The sequence below is a fragment of the Pagrus major genome, chromosome 5 (assembly GCF_040436345.1).
Source record: "Pagrus major chromosome 5, Pma_NU_1.0".
Lineage (NCBI taxonomy): Eukaryota > Metazoa > Chordata > Actinopteri > Spariformes > Sparidae > Pagrus > Pagrus major.
This window is the reverse complement of record NC_133219.1, coordinates 34,793,600-34,819,391: the sequence shown is the minus strand read 5'-3', so window position 1 is coordinate 34,819,391 and position 25,792 is coordinate 34,793,600. Positions and strand designations below refer to the sequence as shown.

General features: G+C 40.1%; 2 protein-coding genes across 2 annotated transcripts in view; one reads left to right on the top strand and one right to left on the bottom strand.

Annotated features, from left to right (window-relative positions):
• Positions 1-6,950, bottom strand: part of ntrk2a (neurotrophic tyrosine kinase, receptor, type 2a) — an 87,849-nt gene extending 80,899 nt beyond the window's left edge. The window contains exons 1-4 of the mRNA XM_073466036.1: positions 6,441-6,950; positions 3,369-3,443; positions 1,125-1,196; positions 580-648 (exon numbers count right to left, since the gene is read on the bottom strand). Of these exons, the coding sequence (XP_073322137.1) occupies positions 580-648; positions 1,125-1,196; positions 3,369-3,443; positions 6,441-6,697 (473 nt within the window). The 5' untranslated portion in view covers positions 6,698-6,950. The remainder of the gene's footprint in view (positions 1-579; positions 649-1,124; positions 1,197-3,368; positions 3,444-6,440) is intronic.
• Positions 6,951-11,816: 4,866 nt separating this feature from the next.
• Positions 11,817-25,328, top strand: LOC140995703 (solute carrier family 28 member 3-like). Its single transcript, XM_073465780.1, has 17 exons — positions 11,817-11,885; positions 12,329-12,414; positions 12,572-12,663; positions 14,020-14,209; positions 16,418-16,562; positions 16,662-16,775; positions 17,941-18,018; positions 18,434-18,514; positions 18,698-18,778; positions 18,910-19,035; positions 19,732-19,862; positions 20,231-20,399; positions 20,521-20,718; positions 22,614-22,695; positions 23,891-23,989; positions 24,916-25,030; positions 25,211-25,328. The coding sequence occupies exons 1-17, from the start codon at positions 11,817-11,819 to the stop codon at positions 25,326-25,328; spliced, it is 1,974 nt and encodes a 657-aa protein (XP_073321881.1).
• The last annotated feature ends 464 nt before the right edge of the window (positions 25,329-25,792 follow it).

The following is a 25,792-nucleotide window of genomic DNA, read 5'->3' as shown; positions in this document are numbered from 1 at the left end:
CTAAACTTTGCAACAAACTGATTTTGTTGTTTTATTATCCCTCCAAGGTGGAATGTAATTGTTTAACTCTGCAATCTTTATTTCTGGTGGATATTGTTTGAACTTGTAACGCTAACGTGCAAAGAGTAAGGTCAAGTTGTTGTTGTTGTAAAGTACCTTTATAAAGGAGAGAAACTAAATAATTGTTGGCGTATAAAACCAATGATCTGTTGATCTTTATAAATCCAGCAAAGCAAAGCAAAACTCATCGCTTTACCAGTTTTGAGAGACTTAAAGGATATGTTTGGGGGGCATGTCTGCCATTATTGACATGTGTCAAAGCCAATCACACTGAGCCCTGGTGGTCTCCATCCTTTTGCCTAAATAATAAATAAATAAATAAATAAATAAGCTGCCGGCTGCAGTAAACCCATCTCCAAACTTACAAACCTCACATCTGAAATCTATAGGCGACACTGAAGACGCTATATGAATATGTTTATACAGACTGTGATGATAACCAGGAGGTAAACCAGAGAGAGAACAGACAGACAGACATGGAGATGGACAGACTGATAGAGGAGGCTGCTCTGAACTCACAGATAAGAGATGTTGAGGTGTCTGAATATCCTCCAGGACAGTGATGACAGGTTGTTATCTTTCAGATTCCTGGAAATTAAACCAAACATCAGGGAACGAGATTATCATACACACGTATGCCACAAGAAAAATGTTCAGATGATGCAGAAACAACAGACGAAGGCACGAATAAGCCTGCGTTATTATTTCTCATTAACAGTTTCCGTTTCTCTAAAGATAGTGATAATTAATCTTAAGTGGTACATTCAATCAGTATAATCAGTATTAAATATTAATTATGTTGACAAGATCCCAAGATCAATTATAAACCCTGCTCAGTCTGAACCTGAGCTAGAGGTCATTTCCGTCAATCTCTCAGCCATGACAGCATTTGTTTACATTTCTCTTAATAATGTGACAAACACATCTTCTTTACATTATGATTTCACTAAACAATGCAATTAAAGAATACAATAAAACATAGCTATACTTTTTACGAGATGACTCGTACAGTGGCTGTCATGTCACTGGAAAACAACAAATAGACAGGACGTGTTTTTACTCACAGGTACTGTAGTTTGACGTTGCTTTGAAAGGCGAGCTTCGACACGTATGTTAGCCTGCTGTTGGCCACCGTTCTGACACAAAAACAGACACAGCAGCATCGTTGTCATGCTCATCAAGAACAGCACAATTATCAATAACAGCTGTCACATCAACAACAGCAAACACATGAATTCAGGGTCCTGATCATCTCTCCACAAAGTCTGAGAAAACATATGTGGTTTAGTTTCTAGTAAATGATGTATAAACACCAGTAAAATTACTTTTTCATCATGTGGCAACCCAAATTCATATCACTAATCTATAACACATAAATAAATTGTTTAACATTAACTTATAATTTATGTATAAAGCATCTTTTTAGAAAGTGGTACCACATAGTTACACAAGCCAGAATTAACATATCATATTAGCAATGATAAGTGAGTAAAGAGGACGTGATGTTTTCTACACAAATAAAGACAGAACTTAACGTATAACATTTGCCAGATTTACCAGAAGACCCGAATAATTAAGAATTTATCATAAACAGCGTTTCACAAAGTTTATTACGTCCCTCCAAACTCAACAACTCACAAAACGGAGTGATTTCTTAAGGGAGCCTGGGACTTTCTCCAAGGGTGACAAAGAAGTTGCATATATTGGTTGCTGTTTGTAAAGTTTGACAAGTTTAACATCAATAAAATGTTTTCTTCTTTCATAAATGTAGTGTAAATGGTGTAATACATCAAACACATTGTGTTCAAACAGCTGCTGTTTGGTTATGACTGTATAAGAAATGTGTTGTTTGCTTCATCTGGTTTGTCATTAAAGTGAATTTTTAAAGTGTTTAAATGAATGACGCCACCAAAACTGCATCTTTCTGAAGATAATGTACATCCTCCTCTTTTAAATCCTTTCATAAAACTCATTTTTATCTTCGGGCGTGTTGTTGTAACTGTTTAAACGATTATTATGTTAATATCAACATTGTTGTCTATATTGTGTCATGCAAGTGTTCAGCACTTATAAGACACAAACTAATACATTTGCAGTGGTGAGACATGGAAATAAGTCAGATAACAAAAGTCTTTTCTCTCCAGTGAGACCAGTAAACCTGCTCCTTTCTACAGCTGATGGCACCTGAACATAATTCAGCAAGCAGGGGTCTTTAAATTTTTACTAATCTGCACATAAGGCTCTCAACCATAGTTGTTTTTTATTAGACAATCTGATAAATTTAGGTTTGTCCTTCCATAAAAAATAAAGATTTCCCTCAGTAATCCAGGGGAGTTTATGCAAAATGACCCAATTAAAAATCCGTCTGCTGCTCAGCCACATTCACAACTCTGCCACAGTGCGACGCCTTCGCATTTATCTTTTTATATATAAATGTAACAGATGTCTCAATAGAAAAAGGCTCGTCACGTGCAGAAAAAACGTTTAAAGAGTCAGGTGCTTTTAATATTCCTACATACTGTGCATTAGTCAGCACTGTGAGAACCAGGTGCAGAGAGCGTGTGGCCTTCGTCAGCTGACGTGAGGCCGTGAGCCGACATCATCATCTGATAGGAAAAGTTTGGTTTAACAGATGTTCTGTGACGGATTGATCTCATCTGACACAACTGAGACTGAGCAAAGATTTCCCTTTCACCAATCGAAAAAAACTGTTTTCTTTCAAATAATTAACACTGCGCCGAGTGTGACTGTGTGCAGAGTGCCTCTCAGACACATGGGACAGGTGTCGTTTTGGGTTCAAACAAACATCCTGCCTACATTTCCCAGTTTCGTTCCCGCTGGGGTCCAACTACAATTAAAAGCATAAACACTTGTGGTGCGTAGCTTGCTTTGTGCCTGATCTGTCTACCAAACAGGATATTGGCTGGAAAATTAAGTAGTCTCTACCCAACACATTATTACCCTGCAAGAGAGCGCTGCTTGGTAGACAATCCTGTTTTAGATTAACAGATAAAATGAGACACAGATGCATAGCACAACACACCCAGGGACAGTGCCATTAACACAGCAGGATGGTAAAGCAGCAGACGTGGACAATGCATGGCCTCGAGCAAAGAATTATCAATAAAGGCATTCAATATTCCTCATGAAGCGGACTATAATAAGGCGAAAAGGTACATAAAATGTAATGACACTGTTCATTTTTCTTCCTTGCTGTCTGTTCTTTCCAATGTTCAGTTCAACAGAATAACACAAAAGCTTTGAATATGTACCCTGGTCCACAGTGTTATGAGCCATGAAAGACTTACAGGTTCCTGAGATTCTTGTAGTAGTGCAGGTCTTTGTCATTGATGGAGGAGAAGCTGCTCTGGTTGGTGATGTAACTGTCGGGAGATACAAGCGTCTGTCAGAAGGCTCATTTGTAAACAGAGGGGAGCACAAACAAGAGGCATTTGGGCAAGACAAAGGAACATAATAAGCCCTTATAATTAGGGTTCAACATGAAAAAAAACACAGCTGATAAATGGGACACAGGGGGGTCGGGTGCCGGTATCTCTCTCCTCTTTTCGTCAGCTGCACTTGAGCAAGGCATTTGATCGGTCACAGGGTCAGCAGGAGATGATTGTGGGCTAATAAAATACATGTTTATGTGCACTATTCAAATATCATAGAAGACGTCTGAGCTGTAAGAGCCACCGCAGAGCTCTGTGTCCTCAGTCTCACTGTTCGGCTCACAAGGTCATTAAATGATGTTCTCGCATAGAGTTTAACTGAGGAAAAACGGTTTATTGATTCATTACATGACCTTCGTAGTGAACAGCCGTCAGTCTGAGATTATTCTTTCTTGCTAATTATGACATAAAATACAAGATGATATGCTGTCTCTCATCTCTGAATTTACACCAAAATAATACAATTTTAGTCAATGTAAGTCAACAAAGGTTGACCAATGAGGATTGAAAAGACAACATCCAACTGCAAAATTTAAAATATTTTATAGGCATGTCCTGGTGGCCTCTGGGGTCCAGACCAGGACAAGTCGGCCCACTATAAGGTTTGATTTGGCCCACCACACGTTTCTAGTGGGAAAAAAAGACTAAAAGTTAATAAAAAAGAAATGATAAAATGAGTTAAAACACTCTTTAAACATGCAGGATCCCTAATTATTAATTATGTCTTATAGTTTGATCACAGGATGTAGGAAATCAGGGAATCCGAGTACTAAGGAAGCCCCGAGGCACAAATGTAAAAAAAAAAATGTAGGAACTTCAAAGATTATCCTGGCAAAACATTTTTAGTTTAATACATTTCTTAAGTCATAAACACACAAGAAAGAAAACAATTAGGAAATGGATAACCAGATTTTTTTTTCTCATTTGCCTCACAGGGCTTCCATAGTCTTAAGACAATAGGTGCTTGCTTTTTGGCCCTCCTTAAAGAAAAGTTTCGGCAGCCCTGGTCTAGAAGCTGAACCACGTACACCATACACTGTGTTACACCAACGACCCCGGCTGGAGCTGGGCGGGGGACTTTTGTTACGTATCACCTCCCCTCAGCTCTGCCGTCAACATCAAATAAAGCAAAAAATGCCAGCAAGAAAAACAGGAGTCCAGTTTAAAATGCGCCTTTTAATAATTAAAGCAGCTGACCCAGAATGTCAGCATTTTTCATCTAAAGCTCAACCCTTCTCTCAGAGCAGCATCATCGACACAGTCTCACAAAGAGCTCTGATGACACACAAATAAATAAAAATCCATTTTGACGACAATCTCTGTCATATTCTACTATAAATCACCACTTCACTCCTTCACTGTCTGCAGGTTACTATCTGTAAATCAGCCATAAAGTCCAAAGCGGACAGCGTTCCAGATCAAGATGAATAATGACGCCTTCGGGTGCATGAACAGATCCAGCTCTGGGGGTCAGGCTGGATGAACCTTTCACTGCAGGGAGGAGTTCATCTTGGGAGTTACTACACCCACCATTAGCCTAAATCTCCTGAGATTGCCTCTGGCAGATATATCAGTACTGTGAAGTACATTTTATTATTATTATTACTATTATTAAAGGCTAAACTACCTGTAAGAACAACTTTCTGTGTTTTCTTAGAGAGCCAACACCCAGTCAGACAAATCCTCTGTATCATCATGAGGCAGCACACCCACCTCTTCAACTAAATATGATTAGTTGGACTTTAATATCAAACACATCCATGATATAACACACACAACCGTGTTTGGGTTTTTACACTGACACTGAGAGCCCAGTGTAATCTCTCTCAGTCTGTGTGTGTTTTTCAGAGCAGATGTCATAAAAATCAGGACGTTTAACCAATTAACACTAACAGGGGACACGATAACCTCTCTCTATCTTTCCCATTTATTTATTTATTTATTTTTTGGCAAGGTCGTCTGGAGTAATTTGTCTGTTTACATTAGCCCAGCACTCTGTGGATGCTTTTCACCAGATTGCTGTGTGCTCATTTCAGCGGCGTCCAAGGCTTCTCCAAGTTCATCCCTGACAAGTCATTATCAACAAGGCCGTTCATCTTTTGCCAGGAAAGATATTGCAGCAATTAAATATAATTTTTTTTTAATCTCCTGTTTTGATTGCTCCCTGATAGAAATGCTCTCAAAGACGCGTCTGCATTTTTATTATAGAGGCCAAATGACGTTTCGTGAAACGGCAGTGGGGAGAGGAGGTGGTACAGTACATTTATAATGCAAACTGAGATATATTTTTTGTGTCATGTGTACAAACACAACCAAAATGTTGACTCTCACTAGAAAAATGTCGCTTTTTTTCCCACCTGATCATCGATTTTTCTGCGAGTCTGTGGTTCATTTAAATACACTCATATGAGCCATCTTGGGAAGTGTCTGTGCTAATATTTGGACAGTAGTGTCTGGTGTGCGTGTCTCCGTCCACACACACACGCACACGCACACACACACACACGTAGCTGCACGCTCGCACGCACACACATTGGGCTTTGTCTGATTGTCGGGGTAAACTCCATCAACCTCGGCTGCTTTCATTTCACAAACGTGCTGCTGAAAAGACTGATGTGCCCCATGATGGCAATAAGTCTGTTATGCAATGTAGGTTACACATGCTGCGTGTCTGAGCCGAACCCATGCCGAATAGATGAGTAGCACTTTATTATATCTATATATATATTTATATCTGAGCCCATAAACATGTGAATTCGCCTCAAAAAGACGCGTGAGATTAAAATTTTAGTGCAGAAAATAGAGAAAACCAAGGCTGGTTCGGGCTCCAGACGCAACTGAGGGGTAGAGGATGGCATTCCTTTATTGGGAAAGTGTTGGAAAAATGCGACCACGCTGATAAATGTGAAGATTTGAAGGTGCACTCACATTTCGGTGATGTTCTCCATCTCCACCTCGCTCTGCAGGACGGGGAACGCGTTGATACCCCGCTCCGGATCCACGCAGGAGATCCTGCTGCTGCTGCAAAAGCAAGAGGACGGGCATGCCTCCGCGGACAGCCACGGATCTCCCGAGCCCACTGCCACCCCGACCACCATAACCCACCACCACCAGCAGCACCGCCACGACCCAGACCCTCTCCCCGGCGAGGAGAGAGCCCCGCTCCCGCGTCTCCAGGCGCTCATCTCGGGTGCCAACTTCAGCTATAAGGCTCGCTGAACAGCCCCGCGGCCCGGCCCAGGTTGGCTGGGATCAGCCCCGGTTCGGCCAATCAAGGAGGGGGAGAAATAAAGTAAAATCCCGATGCTGAAGGTGGATGCAGGCGGCGCGGTCTAGAAAACCATCGGCCGTGACAGCGATGACAGACAGCGAGGAGGAAGAAAAAAGACAATCAGGAGAATGTGTGTCGTCCCTTTCTCTCCCTGTGCGCCTCCTCCAAATCCCCCGTCAGTCAGCCAGTCAGTCAAAATCACACTGCCACACTGACGGGTGCGTGCCAAGGAGTCTCTCTCTCTCTCTCTCTCTCTCTCTCTCTCTCTCTCTCTCTCTCTCTCTCTCTCTCTCTCTCTCCCTCAGCTGACGCGCGCGCTGACCGGAGCCTCCTCGACACAATGTTCTCTGTGTGTGGACGAGAGAGGGTGGTGGTGGTGGTGGTGGTGGTGGTTAGCCTATTTGGGTGGATACAGCATGAATGACAGCCAGGATGGGAGAGCCGTGCTGCGCCGTGCTGTGCCGTGCCGTGCGCCCTGTCCCGCGCGCGCAGCTCGCATGGATGGCGGCAGCAGCCATGAGGAGGGAGAGGAGAGAGGAAGGGTACCAGCAGCAGCAGCAGCAGCAGCAGAGCACATCATGTATAACGTGATGCCTCATTGATCCCCCCCTCAGGGAAATGCTCGTTTTTCTCTGCTGCCAGGAAGGTCTGGGTGAAGGGTCAGGTGCAGGAGCACAGGTGTGTCTTGCTCAAGGGCACCTGAGCAAGGCTTTTGACAGGAGTGGTGTGTGTGTGACCTCATCTCTCCTTTATGTATTTCAAGTGTTAAAGTTCCTCTTTGCCGGCCTTGCCTCTAGTTGTGAACGTCCTTGTCCGGGGGAAGGTGGAGACGTGGAGAAGGCTCCTGTGATGAGGAGGGTTATCTAATTTATCCACTAGCAGGATTCAGATTATGCGAGCAAATGAGATATAAGGGGCTATCAATTTACAGGCTCTAATTGCCATGATCATTCTCATCATCATCACCGTCGTCGCCATTATAATCATCATTATCGTCTGGTTGTTATGCTGGGTGTTTCATCAGTAGACCTGTATGAAAAACAAAGCTGTCTGAAGGAGCCCTTATCTTGAATTTAGGTAGTCAAGAAGTGCCACATTTCCAGTCTTATGCTCTGGAATAGGAAGGAGTGAACAGTCTAAACAACCCTGTGTTTCCCTTTAAACAACGTGTTGTAGCATATTTAACTATCCAATAGTTATTCTGATGCTGAGTGAGCTGAATGGTGCCTCCACTGTAAAGAGCGAGGGAACAAGAAAGAAAGAGGGATCAATCACCAATCATCAAGTCTTTAGCTGGCGTGTACTAGACGAAGCGTCACCTTATTAAATCATTAGGCCATATTTCATAATCATATGGGGCTCCCAGCCAAACCCGACCTGAATCAATAATCTGTCATCTCAGAGTGGAAGCTGCACGGCTGCATGCCAGTCACTCCGCTGCTATACATCTCCTGCATTTCTAACACAACAGTTGAGTGACTGTCTTCTTAGAGCCACTGAAGAGCAGAGCTACTCCTCCTCAATCCTTCACCTTGTATGTGAGAGACAGAGCATGACAGGACATCTGCCTGTGAGCAGCAACAACCCAGCACAGCTGTGAGGAGTCCTCTCCTCTCTCCTCCTTCTCCCTCTCTCCGATGTCCTGTCCCCATGTGCAGATCCAATATGACGTTTGTGCTGACGCACAGGCAGTGCTGCTGAATAGAGCAGTGTAATTATGGAGCCCTGTCTGTGTCTGAACCAATCTGGTGGACGGCTGCCTCAGAAACCGGAGTGAACGCACAGAACAGAGTGGGCGTATCAATTAAAAACATTGTCTCCCAAACATAATATTCCAATTACTCTGTTCCTTCGGAAATCTGACAGAGGTGGTAACCTACGTTAAAGGTCTTTGACATTTTAAACATGTAATCACCCCCTTTAACCATCTGTCAACGGCAGACAAAGCAACAGTCACAATGTGTTTTATCCAGCGCTGTGAGCATATTATAGTATGACATGCATATTTAGCTTCTTGTGCAAATTATGCAGAATGTTTGATGTGATAAATGCAAAACACAAATCACAGCTTCTGCATCCTGTACGTACTGATGCCACTGGTTTATTTTAAAATGACATAGACAGGGTTTGGTGTTATATCTGGATGAGTTTGTACAGAAAGTCATCATCTGCAAATGTAAACAAGCGGCTCTTCAAGATGCTTTTTCCTGGAGTCGATCCACTGACTTCATTAAAACAAAGTTAGTTTTTAAGATGGGTTGCTTTTTTCTTTAATGAGCTGTGGCTCACTGAAAATCTGTGTCCTCTAGAAGTCATATGTCTTCATGGAACAGCTCCAAGATTTGATGATGCAAAATAAAATTAGATCACAAATAACAAAAATCTGAGTTGTACAACTACAAATTTATACAAGTTTGATGTAATTCATAGGTGAATTCTCTCCTCTGTATTGAAAACTGTATTGATTCCTCTGGTGAGGTGGCCAGGCTATATTTTTCCTCATGACGTCACTCAGTTCCCCTGGCAACGTGACCTCTTATTGTAAAGATCTTTGCCCCTGACTGTGTGATCGTTGTTCCTTTATGTTTGATCACAATCAGGTATTTTTTACCGTTACCATCATCTTGTCATCATCACACTGTGGATTCAACTACTAATCAATTAATCAGTGAAGTGATAAAAGCTTGAGTTTTATATCATGTTAGATTATTGTGGAAAATGGCCACTACACATTACGGAAGCCCAAGATGACCAAAGTTGAAAGATGACGGCCAAAGTTTTAAAGTTACAATGATATGAAAAGAGTGAATTTCTGACATTTGTGTTTGTGAATCACTTGAACAATAAATATAATTGGATTTGTAGATATTATTTGTTAATTGATTAATTGATTTCTTGACTATTTCAGCAAAACATCACAATCACCTGTTGTTGAATCATAGTCATCTGTTGTTGTATCACAGTTACCTGTTGTTGCATCATAGTCACCCGATGTTGCATCAAAATCACCTATTGTTGCATCACAATCACCTGTTGTTGCATCATAGTCACCCGTAATTGCATTACAGTTACCTGTTGTTGTATAGGTTACCTGTTGTTCCATCATAATCACCTGATGTTGCATCACAATCACCTGTTGTTGCATCACAATCACCTGTTGTTGCATCACAGTTACCTGTTGTTGCATCATAATCACCTGTTGTTGCATCACAATCACCTGTTGTTGCATCACAATCACCTGTTGTTGCATCACAGCCACCTGTTATAACATCACAATCACCTATTGTTGCATCACAGTTACCTGTTGTTGCATCATAATTACCTGTTGTTTCATCATAGTCACCTGTTGTTGCATCACAATCACCTGTTGTTTCATCACAATCACCTGTTGTTGCATCACAATCACCTGTTGTTGCATCACAGTTACCTGTTATAACATCACAATCACCTGTTATAACATCACAATCACCTGTTGTTGCATCACAGTTACCTGTTATAACATCACAATCACCTGTTGTTGCATCACAGTTACCTGGTGTCAAATTACAACCACCTTTAAAATATGCATATCGTGTTTATTTATGAGAATTGCTTCAGGTTCAAAAAAGGGTCAGGAGGAATATTGAGTAATTTATTGAATACTTTTATGATGTATTCATGTGGGCCCCTAAAATACACAATGGGGCTTGTATCTTGCTTTACCCCAAAGCTATGAGCAACAAAGAGATGGGGTCACGATTAAAACACTGGACGCATTGAGTGTATACAGAAAACAAACACACTAGCCGATCCAGTGTGCAGTGTTTTATTTCCTTTGCTAACAGTGAGGGTTTTGGCTCGAGATGCAGGGAATGTCTGACAAAATCTTCAGAGCTCTGTCCTCACTTTTGTTCAAGTTCTTGGCTTCAGGTTGAGTAATTGTTTTAACATCTGGATTGGCTACATCAAAGTGATCGTGGATATAAGTCTTCAGCGGGCCCCATGAGTCCTTAGTGAAAAAGGGAGGTGTTTGATTTTTCTTCTATTTAAAAAATGACTGAATGACAGTCTTCTGTCTGAACTAAACTGATACCGCACTCCCATGAGGGAAAGGTTTTGGAAATCCCACAGAACAAATGCAAGACAGATGACTGTCCTTCTGCATTTGAAAGGGAGTGATGTCTTAAATCATCTCTTACTTGCTCTGGATTTTCAGCAAGTGAAATGACATTAATCTCTGTGGAGTGTTCCTGATTAGCAGGTCAAATTCTACTGCGACTGGAGGTCATGTACTGTCTAATTTCCCATACTTGATTGTTTTGTTATATATAATATATCTTCCACTACAAAGGACATAATAGCATTAAAATATAGCCCCCTGGTGTGTCACTCAGTATATATTAATATTATCAAGTGGACTCACATGAACCTGTTCTAACCTCTGCATACCAGCCATGTTGTTCTGAGACATTATACACTAGTGCTCTCTAGTGGCTGCTGGGATATGAGCCTACAGAGTGTCAATTGTCAAGATGCATCCATATCAGAGGAAGGACTAATTTCCAGAGAGTAGGTTTCCGTGAAAATAATTTATTTTAGAGTGACAATCTCTACTCTTGCAAACATTAGTACATTGTACAGGCACAGACGGTTCTTCTGGGCTAGAATGATAGAAAGGTGAATGATTCTTGTGCTTCTGACTGCTATTTGGACCAGTTTTATAGAGTTTGTGCCGAACAAATTCCTGTTTGCGACTGAATCCCCCCTGCATGACTCAACTATGTACTTTAACTTACATTTGTGCGTGTGTGTTGAGCTAATCCCATAATGGCCTTTAACCTGATGACAGTTAGACATTAGCCAAACAGAGATTGTAATCATTGGTGTGTGTTTTCATGGAAGAAAATCCACCATATCCTAAAAACTAACAGAGAAGAGCAGGGAGGGAAAGGGAGGGAAAGAGAGCCACAGAAGGAGGGAGGATGGGAGGGGAAAAGGGCAGGACAGACAGGTGTCTTTTAAAAAAAAGACTTGCAGCAGCGAACAGCAAAAGAATGGAGCTGAACAAAAGAGAGAAGAAGAGTCAAAAAATGGGTAAAGACAATGTGGCCTTTGAGTCAGAGGTAAGCAAAATATGTGAATCGTGTGGAGACTTGTTTCTCAAAGTATTCTTGAATAACCATGTTTGTAAAAGGACTGGAAATGTTTCAGAACCCCTGCGGTCCAGAAGGGCACTAATTTAAAAAGATCCAAATAGTTTCATGAAATATTTTTGGGAATCGAGTTTTAACAACTTGGTTTTTTTTCTAAATTGTTGCTGCACAAGCTGTTTGCCAAACAAGCACGGTGCAGTTTGTTGGTCTGTGCTTCAGTCTCAGCAGGATAAGTAAGCTGCTTCAAACCCTCAGACACACCTGTACATACAGAGACACATGTGCACACAGGAACACAAAGGTCTGCTTCAAGTCAGCAGTTTGTATTTAGATTCTAAGTAAATATGTGTTACTGTGCAAGCAACCTGTTGTAATATCATTTATCCTCATACTACCGTGTGTGTGTGTGTCAGGAGCAGGATCAGATACACATTGATGTGGACAGTACTTCTGAAGACGCGGACGATGTGCACAAAAACACAGACCGACAGAACAAAAGGTTGTCTTCATGTTCTAACCGAGACACACACTCCTCAGTCAGGTTTTCTCTTTGTTTCTTCTTCATCAGCAGACATTCTCCTGTCCCCTTTGATGTAACATTTACGTCCCGTCTCCTTATCTAACCCTCTTATCTTCCCCCTTTTCTGTGTGCCCAGCTTGCTGGAGAAGAAAATGGAGGCATTCCAGAGCTGTTTGGCAGAGCACAGAGACCAAATCCGCCTGTTTATACACCTGGTTTTAGCAGCAGGTAGAGTATCTTTGTTAGCATCTGTTAAAGTGTAACTCGGGGCTCTAAATGGGTTGCAGGTCTCTGTCTGGCCTCTGCATGCTAAACAGTGTGTTAATATGAACCTGAGCAAGTGTAACTTCCTCCTTAAATGTGCAGCATGAAGGAGTCTCTCATCACATTTTCATTTTATTGGAGTAAAAAGTGTGTCCTCTGTTCTTGTACAATTGATTTTTCTTTGTTCGGTACTTTTGATTTTGCAGCCACATAGGATTAAATTTCCACATCTACCTATAGTGAAAAATCAATTTCTATTCTTGCTTTAGGACTTTCCGTCTGCGAGGGGGCGGCTTGTAAAGGGCTGTTAAGTTTGTCTTTTGCAAACTAGCTGCGCTGGTTATAGCGGAGCTGCTCTGTGCCTCGGAGCGTATTGACATTAGAGGGAGAGTGTGTGTCTCTCTCTGTGTGTGTGTGTGTGTGTGTGGATGTGTGTGTGTGTGTGTGTGTGTAAAAGACAGAGAAATAGAGACAGAACATTTTTTTAATTAACAATTGTTAATTAACAATTGTTAATTAGAAAATCAAGCAGTGGCTCATCAGAACACATGTGGACTATGTGTGTGTGTTCATCACTGATGCATTTGCTTGTGCAGCAATTAGTGGTATGGAGCTATTGTATTGATCCAAAGGTAATAACAGAAAGTACAGCTGGATATGCCTCACACAACTTGGTATGTTGCTCTGAAGTCAGTCTAATAGAGACCCCTTTGTCCTTTTTTATAAATATTTTAGAGATACGTCTGCTTTTCAGAAAATTGCACCATCTTTACAGGTCCCGCCGTTGTGAAAAGTTTTGTTAATTTTCAGTACTCCTGAAGACGAAAAGTTAATTTTTCAGACCGCTGGCTCCGCCAAAGGAACTAATAAACCATCATTCCAACTTTTGGATCTATTACGAGGACAATGCTTTTGGATTCCTCAATCACCAACTCATTATTTGTTAATCAAATAAGTACTAAATAAGGAATTGAAACATTCTCAGGTCAGCTTAAGCAGCTGTTCATGAAAACAGACTGCAATTAAAATTGTGCATTCTTATTTTAATTCAGTATTTTTTAAGTCAGAGGGCGTTCACAGTCACAGATCAAAGCACGCAGTTTCATTTGAAACAAAATATAAAAACAGAAGTTTTAAATGTGAAATGATCCTTTTACACACAAGACCTCCTCATGGATTCGTGTTCAATACGAACATCATCCTGTATTTTTAACCTGAGAATGTGAAGCATCAAATAATAAATTATTAGAGTCACTCACTGATGTAAACTGATGTCAGCACAGTGGAATATAATGAGTTTTAATGCGAAATGTGTTCTAGGCTCCATTGCCATAGTGATAGCAGCATGTGTCCTGAACTTCAACCGGGCCGTCGTGCTGCTGGTCATCTCCTTGCTAACAATATTCTTCCTGGTCTGGGATTGGTTGATGGAACGCTATGGAGACCGGATGTGGGAGGAGCTCGATCCAATCAGAGATCTTCTCGGCAGATGCTGGCTCCGGATGAGATGGTGAGAATGAGACGCCGCTCAAATGTATTAACTATGATCAGTTTAATAGCATCCAGACAGATTTCCAGTATTTACAAGAGCCTGTCTGATTAATTTATTTATGTATTTAATTATGTATTTACTTATTCATTTATTTTATTTTTTAGGCCAGTATGATACAACTAATTGAGATGTGGAGGTAGATATAGTAATACATCATATAATCATCATTTATCAATCAAAATCAGGATTATTGCAGTAACAGTATAAGAATAAGGTGACTTTACAGTTTAAGGTTGTCTATTAGCAATATAACATGTATTCATGAAAACCAGAGTCTAGAAATATAAAGGATCTGTAAAGAATAATGGACACTATGAACAGATTACATTATCTAAAGTATTTTCAGGTGCTTTTATTATGTGTGAAAGAAGACAGGAAATCAGAAGAGAGATGAAACAAAGCACTGCTACTGTAAGATCAAAAGTATTTATATAACCTCACAGGACCCAAACCTTCCTTATCAAAGTTAGGAGAGAGCCTTTTCACCAAATCCTTCTTGGTAGCTTTAACTAATGTATATAATTTGCGAGAAAAAAGTTCAGGCAGTTTGAGTTTTTTTTTTTGGTCTCCTGGCAACGACGATGTCCTCAGACTGAGGAAATTCATTGTTCGCGAAACCAGCATGAGTACTGAATTCAAACAGGGCAGCATAAAAGGAAACAAGAGCAGTTGATGGCAAAGTGTGAGAGGAACTGCCGTGTGCCACAGTGCACATTAAGTTAGGTAATTGCAGTAGCTCGAGGGCACTAAAGAGGCAGTTACCTCTGTAAAAAGGTGAAGCAAAGACACAATATAGACATAACGCATATTATAGCAATATAACAAGCATTAAACAAATTAGGTTAATAAAGATGTGACCATGGGGTTAAAGATTCTCACCCACCTCTCATTCCTTCAGGCCCCCACCGCAAGATGCTTAAAACGAAGTCTTCTTTTATTCCTGCAGCCATTAAAGGCCAACTCCGCCTTTCTATTATGCAGTTAATTCAGCTCTATATGGTCGGTCTTACCCCTCGGTTCCACTGGGCATGTCTTTGTTACCTGGTGTGCGACTTCATAGCCCACTGGCAGCGTTTCAAAAGCAGAGAGTCAAGCCTGCCCGATGCTGTTGACTTGCTCAGACCGTGTTGATTTCACCATTTCTCCTTGATTTTTGTGCATCTACTGTGGTTGAGTAGGCTACGTAACTAGCCGGGGCTAGCTAGTTAGCATGCTTATCTTGCTTTGTAACACAATATATAGAGACCATAATGTCAAAACTATCATTCCTTCACATTCTGTACAAGTACAAGTACATCCTTTAAGTTCAAACGTTTTATGCTCAAAACAGAAATATACCAATAAAAATTTTGAAAAAACAACAGCGGATGAAGCCGAAGAAATCTCATAAAATGTGGAAAACTTTTAGGATGGAAAGGATTTATCGTTAATATGTCCGACTTCATTGCGCTGCAGAGCCTGAGTCAGCACCGGGTGTATTATTTTGAAAACTGACCGGATGCACTATGCCGTTCCGCTGTCTGTTTTCCTGTCTGGTTCGATCTGCTCAACCTACAGCTGGCAGCAGTTAGCGGTTAGTCTGGTGATGCTGCCTTCTTGTTATTTGAGTATGAATTCAACAGGTGGCCAATTCTTACATACTGCACCTTTAATGACCTTCAGTATGTTTTATTTCTGTCTTTCTGTTTATTTGTCTACAAACTAAACTGCGGAGACAGAGAATTTTAAAGCAGCTATAATCAATATTTTCATACTGACAATGAATCACATGACGTTTTCTGCATAAAAGGGGTCAGTTGTAATCACGAATGCACCGAGAATTATCACCTAATAAAGATTTATAGCATCTCATCTCGCACCAGGGCGATTGCAACTACAAAACTTACAAAAACTGTTTATTGACTCGACTCATTTGTTGATAAAGCTGCCCCAAGCCGACTGCTAACTGGCACCATCTTTCCAATCTTGTTGACTGAGCGGGTATCTGCACAGTCTAATCCTTGCAGCAGCTGAGTACATGAAGTTTGTCACCCTGCAACTTCTTCACCACATGCTGTCTTCTTGCCGATATGTTACACATATGACAGATGTACACACTTTCTCTGCCTTTCTCCACTTGCATCCCATCCTTCCTCTCCCCGCCTCATCTGTGTATGTCCTCTCCAGGATTATATACATGTTACTGCTGGTGGCCGTGGTGTGTTGGTTAGCACTGGACACAGCCCAGCGAGGAACCAGACAGCTTGTGTCCTTCTTTGGTTTGCTGCTCTTCATCTTCTTAATGATGCTGTTCTCAAAACACCCATTCAGGGTAAGGGATTCACACACACACACACACACACACGCACACACTGACAAATAAACCTTTGATCATGTATATACACATGTGTTTCGACCATATGTTTTGCAGTGGTCTTGGCGAACTCTACTTTGGGGGATCGGGCTACAGTTTATCTTTGGCCTGCTGATCGTCAGGACCACATTTGGCTTAGGGGGACTGCAGTGGCTTGGGAAACAAGCAGAGGTACATACAGACAGTCACACACAAACAGATTTTGTTCAGTGGCTTGTCCTTGTTTTGTTTTCTTGTATTTGTAATGAGCGTGGCACAGAACAGACGAAAAACCCTTGTCATATTTAATCCAGTAAAGAGAAGATGTCAAAACAGAAACAGACAAGGGTTCAGGAAAGAATAAATAAGGCTGAAGAGCTAGAGGGGATGCAAAATAGACAATCTGGCAGAACCTAGTGGAAATGAACCAGAATACTGTATGGTACTGGGCTGATTAGGGGAAATGGGAAGCAGGTGAGTGAGTGGTGGGGGAACAGCAGGTGGTGTAGAAGTGCAGCAGAATGATTGTTATAAGATGGCTGGAGTTAAGACAGTTTTCTCCTTTTGTTTAATTGTTTCCTTGATTTCTTCTTCCGTGTTTGTCCATTTCTTTCTTTTGTTTTCTTCCTCGTTTCCTTCCTTTTTCTTCTTCCCTTCCTTTGTTTTTCTTGCGCCCTTCTTTTGTTTTCTGTTACTCTGCAAGCATAAAAATCTGTTGTTTTTGGTAAATGCAGTTAGTGTATACAGAAGCCCTAAACAATTAGCAGCCAAACATATTATTTCCTCTAAAAATAAATGTTTTCCCGAGATAACAAGATCATTTTCTTGAGATCTATGTTATGCAGATATAACGGGCTAAATGAATCTGTTATCACAAGAAAACAAAAGGTTGTTCCCTCTCATTACTTATAGCTTAATGTTCAGTAGATCAGCAGTGCCAAGCCAGCAAGCATACATGGCCTCTTGGCAAGTGTCGCAACTGATTTGAGCAGAACATTTTAGTTGTTAATGGGTACATAGAAAATAATTTGGGTCTCTAAAAAGCCATAAAAAAATTCATATTGTTTGCTTTGAAACTCCTAGAACCCACCCCACAGAGCAGTTTGTACGTAATGGTCCACTCTTATGAATCATAATTATGTCATTATCTTGGGAAAACAACATTTCTTATTCCGTCATAATAATTTAACTGGTTATCACAGGAACGGAGGAGATAATGTTTTTGACCCATGACTGTTTAGGGCTTAATTTTTTAAAATGTAAATGGTGGAAAATTTACAAGTTTTGTTGAAAAAAATACAATCAGTTCCAGTCAATTTTTTTCTGTTTCTAACTAATCAAAATCTCCTCCATACAGATTTTCATGTCATACCCAGACGCTGGGTCAGAGTTTGTGTTTGGTGCCAGTTACACAGACCACTTCTTCGTCTTCAAGGTATGACACACAGCAGTATGATGCACACGGACAAGACTGAGGCAACAGTAAAATGATAGCACTGACAAAAATAAGGACAAAAATGCTCTACATGGACAGTAGTACTTAGTTCTGATTGGGTTTATGGACAATCCAGATTATGTGGGGCAGGTGACCCATTGGCTCAAGCAACAGAACTAGATGGTAAAATGAAAAATATGATTAGAAAAAATTGTCAACTGCACTCGCCAAAATAAAAAAGTGAAAGTCTGAAAATTGAGGAAACGTGCCACAACAATTGAAGCGTAGCGACTACTGCCAGAAATCTGGATTCTGTTAGAATCATGGGTATAGGGATATAAATATACCACGAAGGATGATGGTGAGGACTACAATGATGATGATGATAATGATGATGACCATGGACTTTCTCTAGGTGACGCCTATATTGGTTTTCTTAAGCTCCGTCATCTCCATCCTCTACTACACTGGCTTCATGCCCTGGCTCATTTGCAAGGTGAGGAAGTGGGAGGATAAAATACACACAGGAATATTTGAAGCCAAATCAACTATTCAAACCATTTATTTTTAAAGCAGCTTTGATGTAAGAAAGGAATTAAGGAATTAAAGACAAATGATGACTTCTAAAGACACAACGAGGGTGCACAATTTGGTTATTTTGGTTGTATTTATTCCTCAGATTGGATTTATAATGCAGGTTACAATGGGAACGTCTCCAACAGAATCGATGACTGCAGCTGGAAATATATTCTTGGGACAGGTAAACAACAGTTTAGAAAATAAACAACAACAAACAAATCAATGGTGGATACAATTATTATTAGTATTAATAATCCGTAAATCCACTAGTCCCAAATCAACCTACCCCTTGTCCTGATCTCTCTCTTCCAGACAGAGGCTCCTCTCTTGATTGCCCCATACATGAGTGAGCTAACTCACTCTGAGATCCATGCTGTGATGACAGGAGGTTTGGCTGGCATCTCTGGTACCATTTTAGGAGCCTACATCTCCTTCGGGGTGAGGAGGCAGATGCAGGGGAGGACGGTTTATCACTGAGGTTATCACAATTAAGCCTGTATTTAAGAATGAATTTTAAGAAAATACTAAATATCAAAGATGGAGGTCCAGTTTGTGGCTTGATTTCATCAACAATTTGCTCTTTTAGTGACCATTTCAACGCTGGGTTGGGAATGTCAGTGATGTGACTGTAGAGCTTGAGTGGTGTTAACCCAACACACAATGAACTTTGTGTGTTTGTTTTGTAATTGTTATGACAACAAGCACAACTTCAAGCAGGGATATTTGTAAGGTCCCTAAGCCATAGGAATAAGAATAAGCATGACATGATACAAAAAACAACTTTCAGAACATTGTTTAAAATATAGCCTGAAAATTTTGCGATGTAGCAAATCTAGCATTGCACTCTTATAACACTGTTCGACTCATCATAGACAATTTAAGAACAAATTATCAAAAACGATACAGCAGACACATAGATATTGCCTTTTTATTCACTCATTCTTCTTCCTTTTCAAAACATGGTGCCTACATTACCTACAATGCAATTTAGCCACCAAATGACATCACTGGAGCCCATTTATTAGATGTATCTTCCTCAGGAGCAACTAAAGGCTTTATGCTACTTTTTCACATACTCCCCAGGACCTGTAAACAAACTTTACACCACACTGTTCTATGTACCTCTGTTTTGAGGTTGAGGCATCACACTTGTTGACGGCATCGGTGATGTCCGCCCCAGCCTCCCTCGCCATCGCCAAAACTTTCTGGCCTGAAACAGAGACCTCCAGAGTTACAGCCAGGCAGGATCTCAAAATGGACATAGGGTAGGAGATGACAGAATAAACACACATATGTAAACATACGTATACATAATACAAAATGTGATGACAAAGGTAAAACCTGCACACTGACTCCAAACCACAAATGTATTTGAGAACACTTTTCAAGCTGTCAAACTGTTAAGAAATCTTAGGTGCAAAACATCATCACCCAAAAACCTGACCATGAACCAAAAGTTATCTGTTTAATACATTTTTGTTTTATTATCTAGATTGGCTTAAACTTAACTGTCAATATTTCAAATTACATTAACACATCAACACCAGTATGCAGATGATACGGTGCTATTTTGATAAGATTCTGTTGAGAAGATTAAATATTTATAACATTTCAAACTTTGTTTTCTCCTCAGAGCGAGTACAAACGTGTTAGAGGCAGTGTCCCATGGTGCATCTAGTGCTGTGAGTTTAGTGGCCAACATTGTTGTCAACCTCATTGCCTTCCTGGCACTGTTGGCCTTTTTTGATGCTGCTCTCTCCTGGGTGGGCGCGATGTTGGACTGTCCACAGCTCAGCTTCTCAGTAATGCCACGACCTGTCACTAAAGCATTTATACACCAACTTTTCTCTAATATACCTACTGTAAAAATATTATAATATAATATATAACACTGATTCATATATGTCTCTGTCTCTCCTACAGCTTATCTGTTCTTATGTGTTCATGCCTCTCTCCTTCATGATGGGTGTTTCCTGGGAGGACAGTTTCATTGTGGCTGAGCTGATCGGCATAAAGACATTTCTCAATGAGTTTGTGGCCTATCAGAGATTGTCGGAGTTAATCAAGAGGCGGAAAGCAGGAGGGCCAGAATATGTGAACAACTTAAAGCAGTTTATTTCTGTGAGTACCACTCATCATACGTTTTTTTCTCACACTTGTTTTTGTTCAGATTGTCTTTTTTCTTTTACTTATTTCTTTTTACGGATGAGATATAAATGAGTAGCCAGACGAATTGGTCCCCTTGGAGAATATTATTTAGTGGTAAGAATCAACTATTGTTGGGCCAGTTGTTTATATTTAAATTTTAGTTTATTGTTCCATTAAAGCATTGTTTTTCCCCTGTTCTGCCCTGCCCATACACACCTGATTCAAATAAATGGGCCGTTATCAGGCTTCAGTAGAGCTTGATGATGAGCTGATCATTTGAATTAGGTGTGTTGAAGCAGACAGAAGAGAGACATCTTAAACATATAGAACAGGGCCCCAGTACCGGGAATGAAAAACACTACATTACTTCCTTGTGGAGTTTTTTGGAGCACTAATATTGCTATGGAGCAATATTGGTATGATCGTGTCCCAATTTGTTTGCTCTCATGTATGCGCATTAGGATGGACGTGGTTCAAGGTTCAAGGTAATCTTTATTATCCTTGAGGAGCAATTTGTTGCACGGCCAGCAGCAATACAATTGTGTACTCTCACAAGTAAACACAGAAATCCAGCGGCAAAGGAATGGAAGGAAAAGACTGTTAGTAAGAAAACATGAATGTAAACAATGCAGGTTTTAAACCTTTTAAAAAATCTGCTCTGGAAATGTTTTATGAGGGAAGAAATGCAGTCAACACGTTAGTCAGGCCTCAAGGATAAACACAGTGGTGAGGGTGGTGAATGTAAACAGAATTATTGTTTGTTTACCTCAAAAACTCCACAGGGAGCCTTTTGAGGTTACAAGAGGTTGTACAGTAAAATGTGGTTAAGTGTGAGAATTTAGTATAAGACATTTTCATCTTACTGCCATTTGGCGTTCTGACTTTTGTTGTCGTTTTTCAATTAAGCATGAAGATATTATGTTGTTTACTTTAATAGTCAGATCACCAACATTTCAAAAGACATATTCTCTTTGTGTAATGCTTTATTTTCTTTCTTTCCTGATGGTATGTAACTACACCATTATTTTACTCCCAGAAGTTTTGAGGTATTGATCACCCCAAAATAATGGAGGTATGTAAATGGTAATTAAAGCAACATTGTGTAGAAGTTGGCATTTTGTGTGATTTGGCGCCCACCACAGTTTCTGAGTGCAGAACAGAGACAGAGACACCATTCACCCTACTACAAGACACTGAACCATCAGAATGATTTTGAAGCTGTTATTTTAAGGTATAAAGTTACATATTGTTGCTTTAAATCAGCCTTAGGAAACTGTCTAAACTCTATTAATCAATATCAAGTGGGTAAGCAAGAAATAGGTGAGTCTCAACTCGACCTATCAGATCTTTTTTTCTTCACAGCTGAAGAGTAAGGCGAGCTCTAATTTTAGGACTGTTCCCATCCTTTAAATAGTGAAGTTCAGCTCCTTCTCTCAGGTCGTTGTTTTTTTTGTCTGGGTGTCCTCTGAACTTGTATTGTCTGATGTCTTGTTTTTAACTTTGGAATGCTGAATCTCCCACACATGAGACACACATGTTGACACAACAAATGTATCTTTGGGGTAGTAATTAAGCAACCTTGAACCTTAAACCTTGAACGATAGTGGTGTGCGCCATCTGAGAAGACTTAGAGCATTGCTTATGTGCCAAGTCCTTGCATGACACAAGTTGGTATACGTATATTATTTGAAATGATCAACTTTGGTGAAAAATATTGAAATTGGCTCATAACATAAGAAATTAACCATCTTACAGTGTTTTTGCCTTCAACGGCTACATATGACTTAGGAAACAGTGACAAGTATAATTTAATACAGGTGTCAAAGTTGGTTTCAAAGTTTTTTCCACTTATGTGTTTCCTTTTTTAGGTCCACTCTGAAACCATTGCAACCTATGCTTTGTGTGGATTTTCTAACTTCTCCTCCCTGGGGATGTCGGTGGGAGCGCTGTGTGAGTGCCACCTCTTGAGCTGTTAGCAGTAATGTCAGAGAGACAAAGAGGAAAATTAAAGTGCAGAAAATTGCTGGCTGGTGCCATATGCTGCAAAAGTTTGGTAGTGAAAACTGATTAAGTAAACATGTTATCATTACAATTCAGCACTTAATCACCCCAAATATAAAAAAACAAACAGTTTTAAACAAAGCACAGTCACAGGAGATCTCATCTCTGCCACACATGTACTGTAGAAATAAACAGGATGAAAACTCAAGAGTTTTTTTTTTTCTTTTGACTGGCGAGAGTGGGAGTAAGTGATGAGGAATCCATCTGTTACATTTAAGCAAGTTCCTGTGTGGGCTGAATAAGAAGTTAAGCCTGTTTTATTTAGCCTGTGGCTGCCTTATAGCCTGGAAAATAAAAGGGAACTCAGATATCCAGCCCTAATTCTCAAACACAAATAACATCAGCAAATTTCCAGAACTTGAATTGAATGCACTCATCGCAACTGTCAACATGTCAAGTAACGGATGCCAAAAGAAGTGTGGCACTAAAAAAAGACCTTGTATAATCAACAAAAGCCTCCCCAGAGGATGTAGAAATAAGTTTTGTCTATTCAAAAACCAAAGAAATGCAAAATGCAAGGTCAAGATTTGAAAGTAGTAGTCAAAATAGCTATAAAAGAAAGAGAGTTGAATATAAAAAGGCTCCAGCGTAGCAATTGTGGCTACTTGAAGCAAGATGAAATAGTTTGACTTTCATAATTTTTAAAACCCTTGACATGTTAGATAAATGGGTTGTCCTTGATGAATGCGCTTTGAACTGAAATTTCCTTCAAGCACAAAATTGTGTTTGAAAAAAAGTGTTAAATCAAAAAAGGAAAGTGTTAATTATATAGTTGCAAGCCAAAGAAAATGTCAAACAAAAAGCAGCTTGTGGATACAAAAGGCAAAGAGAATGATTTTATCTTTGATTATTTTATCGTAAAATTCTACCTTTTTTCTATGCAACCCAGGAAAGTGAATCATGACTGTCAATTTGTTGTTGTTTTTTAATTCGTATATATAAAACCGAATCATATTTTATGCGCATATTGCATAATTAATGAATAAATGAATTGCTATTTCTCCTGTTGTCTCAGTATTACGGTTAGGTGCCTGTGACTGTTAACGTTTTGTTGTTTTATAGCATACAGTTGTTCTCATTCCAGCGGCCATGGCTCCAGAAAGACGGGTTGACATCTCCAGTTGTGGCCTCAGAGCTCTGATTGCAGGCAGTGTCTCCTGTTTCATGACAGCTTGTATTGCAGGTGACCGTGTACCCTTCTTTGCCTCAATCATTTTATTTATCCAAGTATAATGTTACATTACTGTACTTAATATCTAATACAGGTCTTAAACCATGGTCACATGTGAGATAATGGGCTCAGATATGTACGGTAAAGGTTCCCCCACCTTCCTACAGTATCTATTTTAGGTCTCCTGGTAGTCATTTTGCTTCTCTTTTGGTGACATTTTGCAGATTAACTTGAACACTCTGTTACTGCTGTTAGTTCAAAAACTGATTTAAAGTGGAAACAGACAACTTTTCAAATTCCTCCCTCCTACTGTAGCGTGTCCCTGCGGTATTATTGTTGGTGCCAGCAACATGGCTACCATTAACAGCCCGGCTACTGTCCAAAGCAAAAAAAACAAACATAAGAATCCCAATCTGACCTGGAAACCCTGATTTCAGTGCAATGAAAAGGCAGTGTTAAACACACGGTTGTATTGATAAGCAGGCAGGTTTTGTTACTGTGGAAATAAATGTCTCGGGTCCCACTGGTAAAGGGAAACGCATATCAGCGAGGAAACAGACTTTGACACAACATGTGGTGCCCTCCATTGAGTGAATGCCCATCCGTTCTTCACCTTCTTGGCCTCCTCCATCAACAGGGTCCTTCATCTTTTGCAGTGTAGCGTTCCAACAGTTATTCCTGTTGTTCCACCATTACCTGGGGATAGCAACCGGGGAAAACAATGTCTCACATGCAGACACGTTTCCTTTATGCCATTACACTGTGCATTCTGAAGCATTTACTTCACAATGACAAGTAGAAAACATACAACTTATCTATTGCCAGTTTAATTATTGTGGTAGCAATGTTTGCAAAGTGTACTATAATGTCCTTATATTAGATATACACAATACATATATCCTGTCACTCGTGTGTTTTTCTGTTCTCTGGGTTCTCAGGTATGTTGTACGTCCCTGATCTTCAGTGCCCACATTTCCTGAGCACACACTTCAATAACACCAATTTGACCAGCAGCTCACAACTGCTCACCTGCTGCACACAACTATATAACAGGTATAATAATATGTTTGACCCATGACTGTTCATGGCTTCTGTACTCAGCATCACTCACCTAGCTGCGGTGATATTTCTGTCTCTGTTATAAATACATCAGCGTCACTGCACAGCTGATAAACAAGAGCGATGCTGTGATTCAGTGTGTGTGTGTGTGTGTGTGTTTGTTTTTATTTGCAGTGTGACGGTGTATGAGCTTCTGAACGTGACGATCGGAGGAGGATTCAGTCAGAGCAGTTTGCAATCCTGCTGCTCACTCACACCCCCCACACACTTCAACTGCAGCTTGGTGCTTTGAAATGCTGTGAACAAAAACATTTTTTTTTATCTGTAATGTATATAAGGCATTTTCAATGAAGTTGTTCCTTTTTGTTGCATTGTTTGTTTGTTTACACTGGTTGAAATTAATTGAAAGTACTGTAAGTTTTTGTGATACTTGTACTAAAGTAATGTTGTACTGTAGCATTACTTCTACGGCATTAAAATTTTGAGGAAAATATGGTACTTTGTACTCCACTACATTTTTTTGATACCTTAAGTAACTTGTTAACTGCAGTCAGAATAATAATAAAAAATATAATTAACAAATAAATTATGATTAATTATTATAGATTGGGTAAGGCTTTGTGTTCCCTGGAGGTATTTTCACAAGCTACCCATGGGTATGTAAAGTATTTAAAATGATCTAATGATCTCTACCAGCAGTGTTGTTAAAAAGTATCCAAAAGTCCTACTCATCTTAAAGTGTCTGATATTAAACGT

Coding starts and splice junctions, on each gene's coding strand:
- LOC140995703 (XM_073465780.1), top strand. CDS start 11,817: ATGGAGCTGAACAAAAGAGAGAAGAAGAGTCAAAAAATGGGTAAAGAC. Junction 18,515..18,697: donor TGCCCTGGCTCATTTGCAAG/GTGAGGAAGTGG, acceptor TTTATTCCTCAG/ATTGGATTTATAATGCAGGT. Junction 23,990..24,915: donor CATGACAGCTTGTATTGCAG/GTGACCGTGTAC, acceptor CTGGGTTCTCAG/GTATGTTGTACGTCCCTGAT.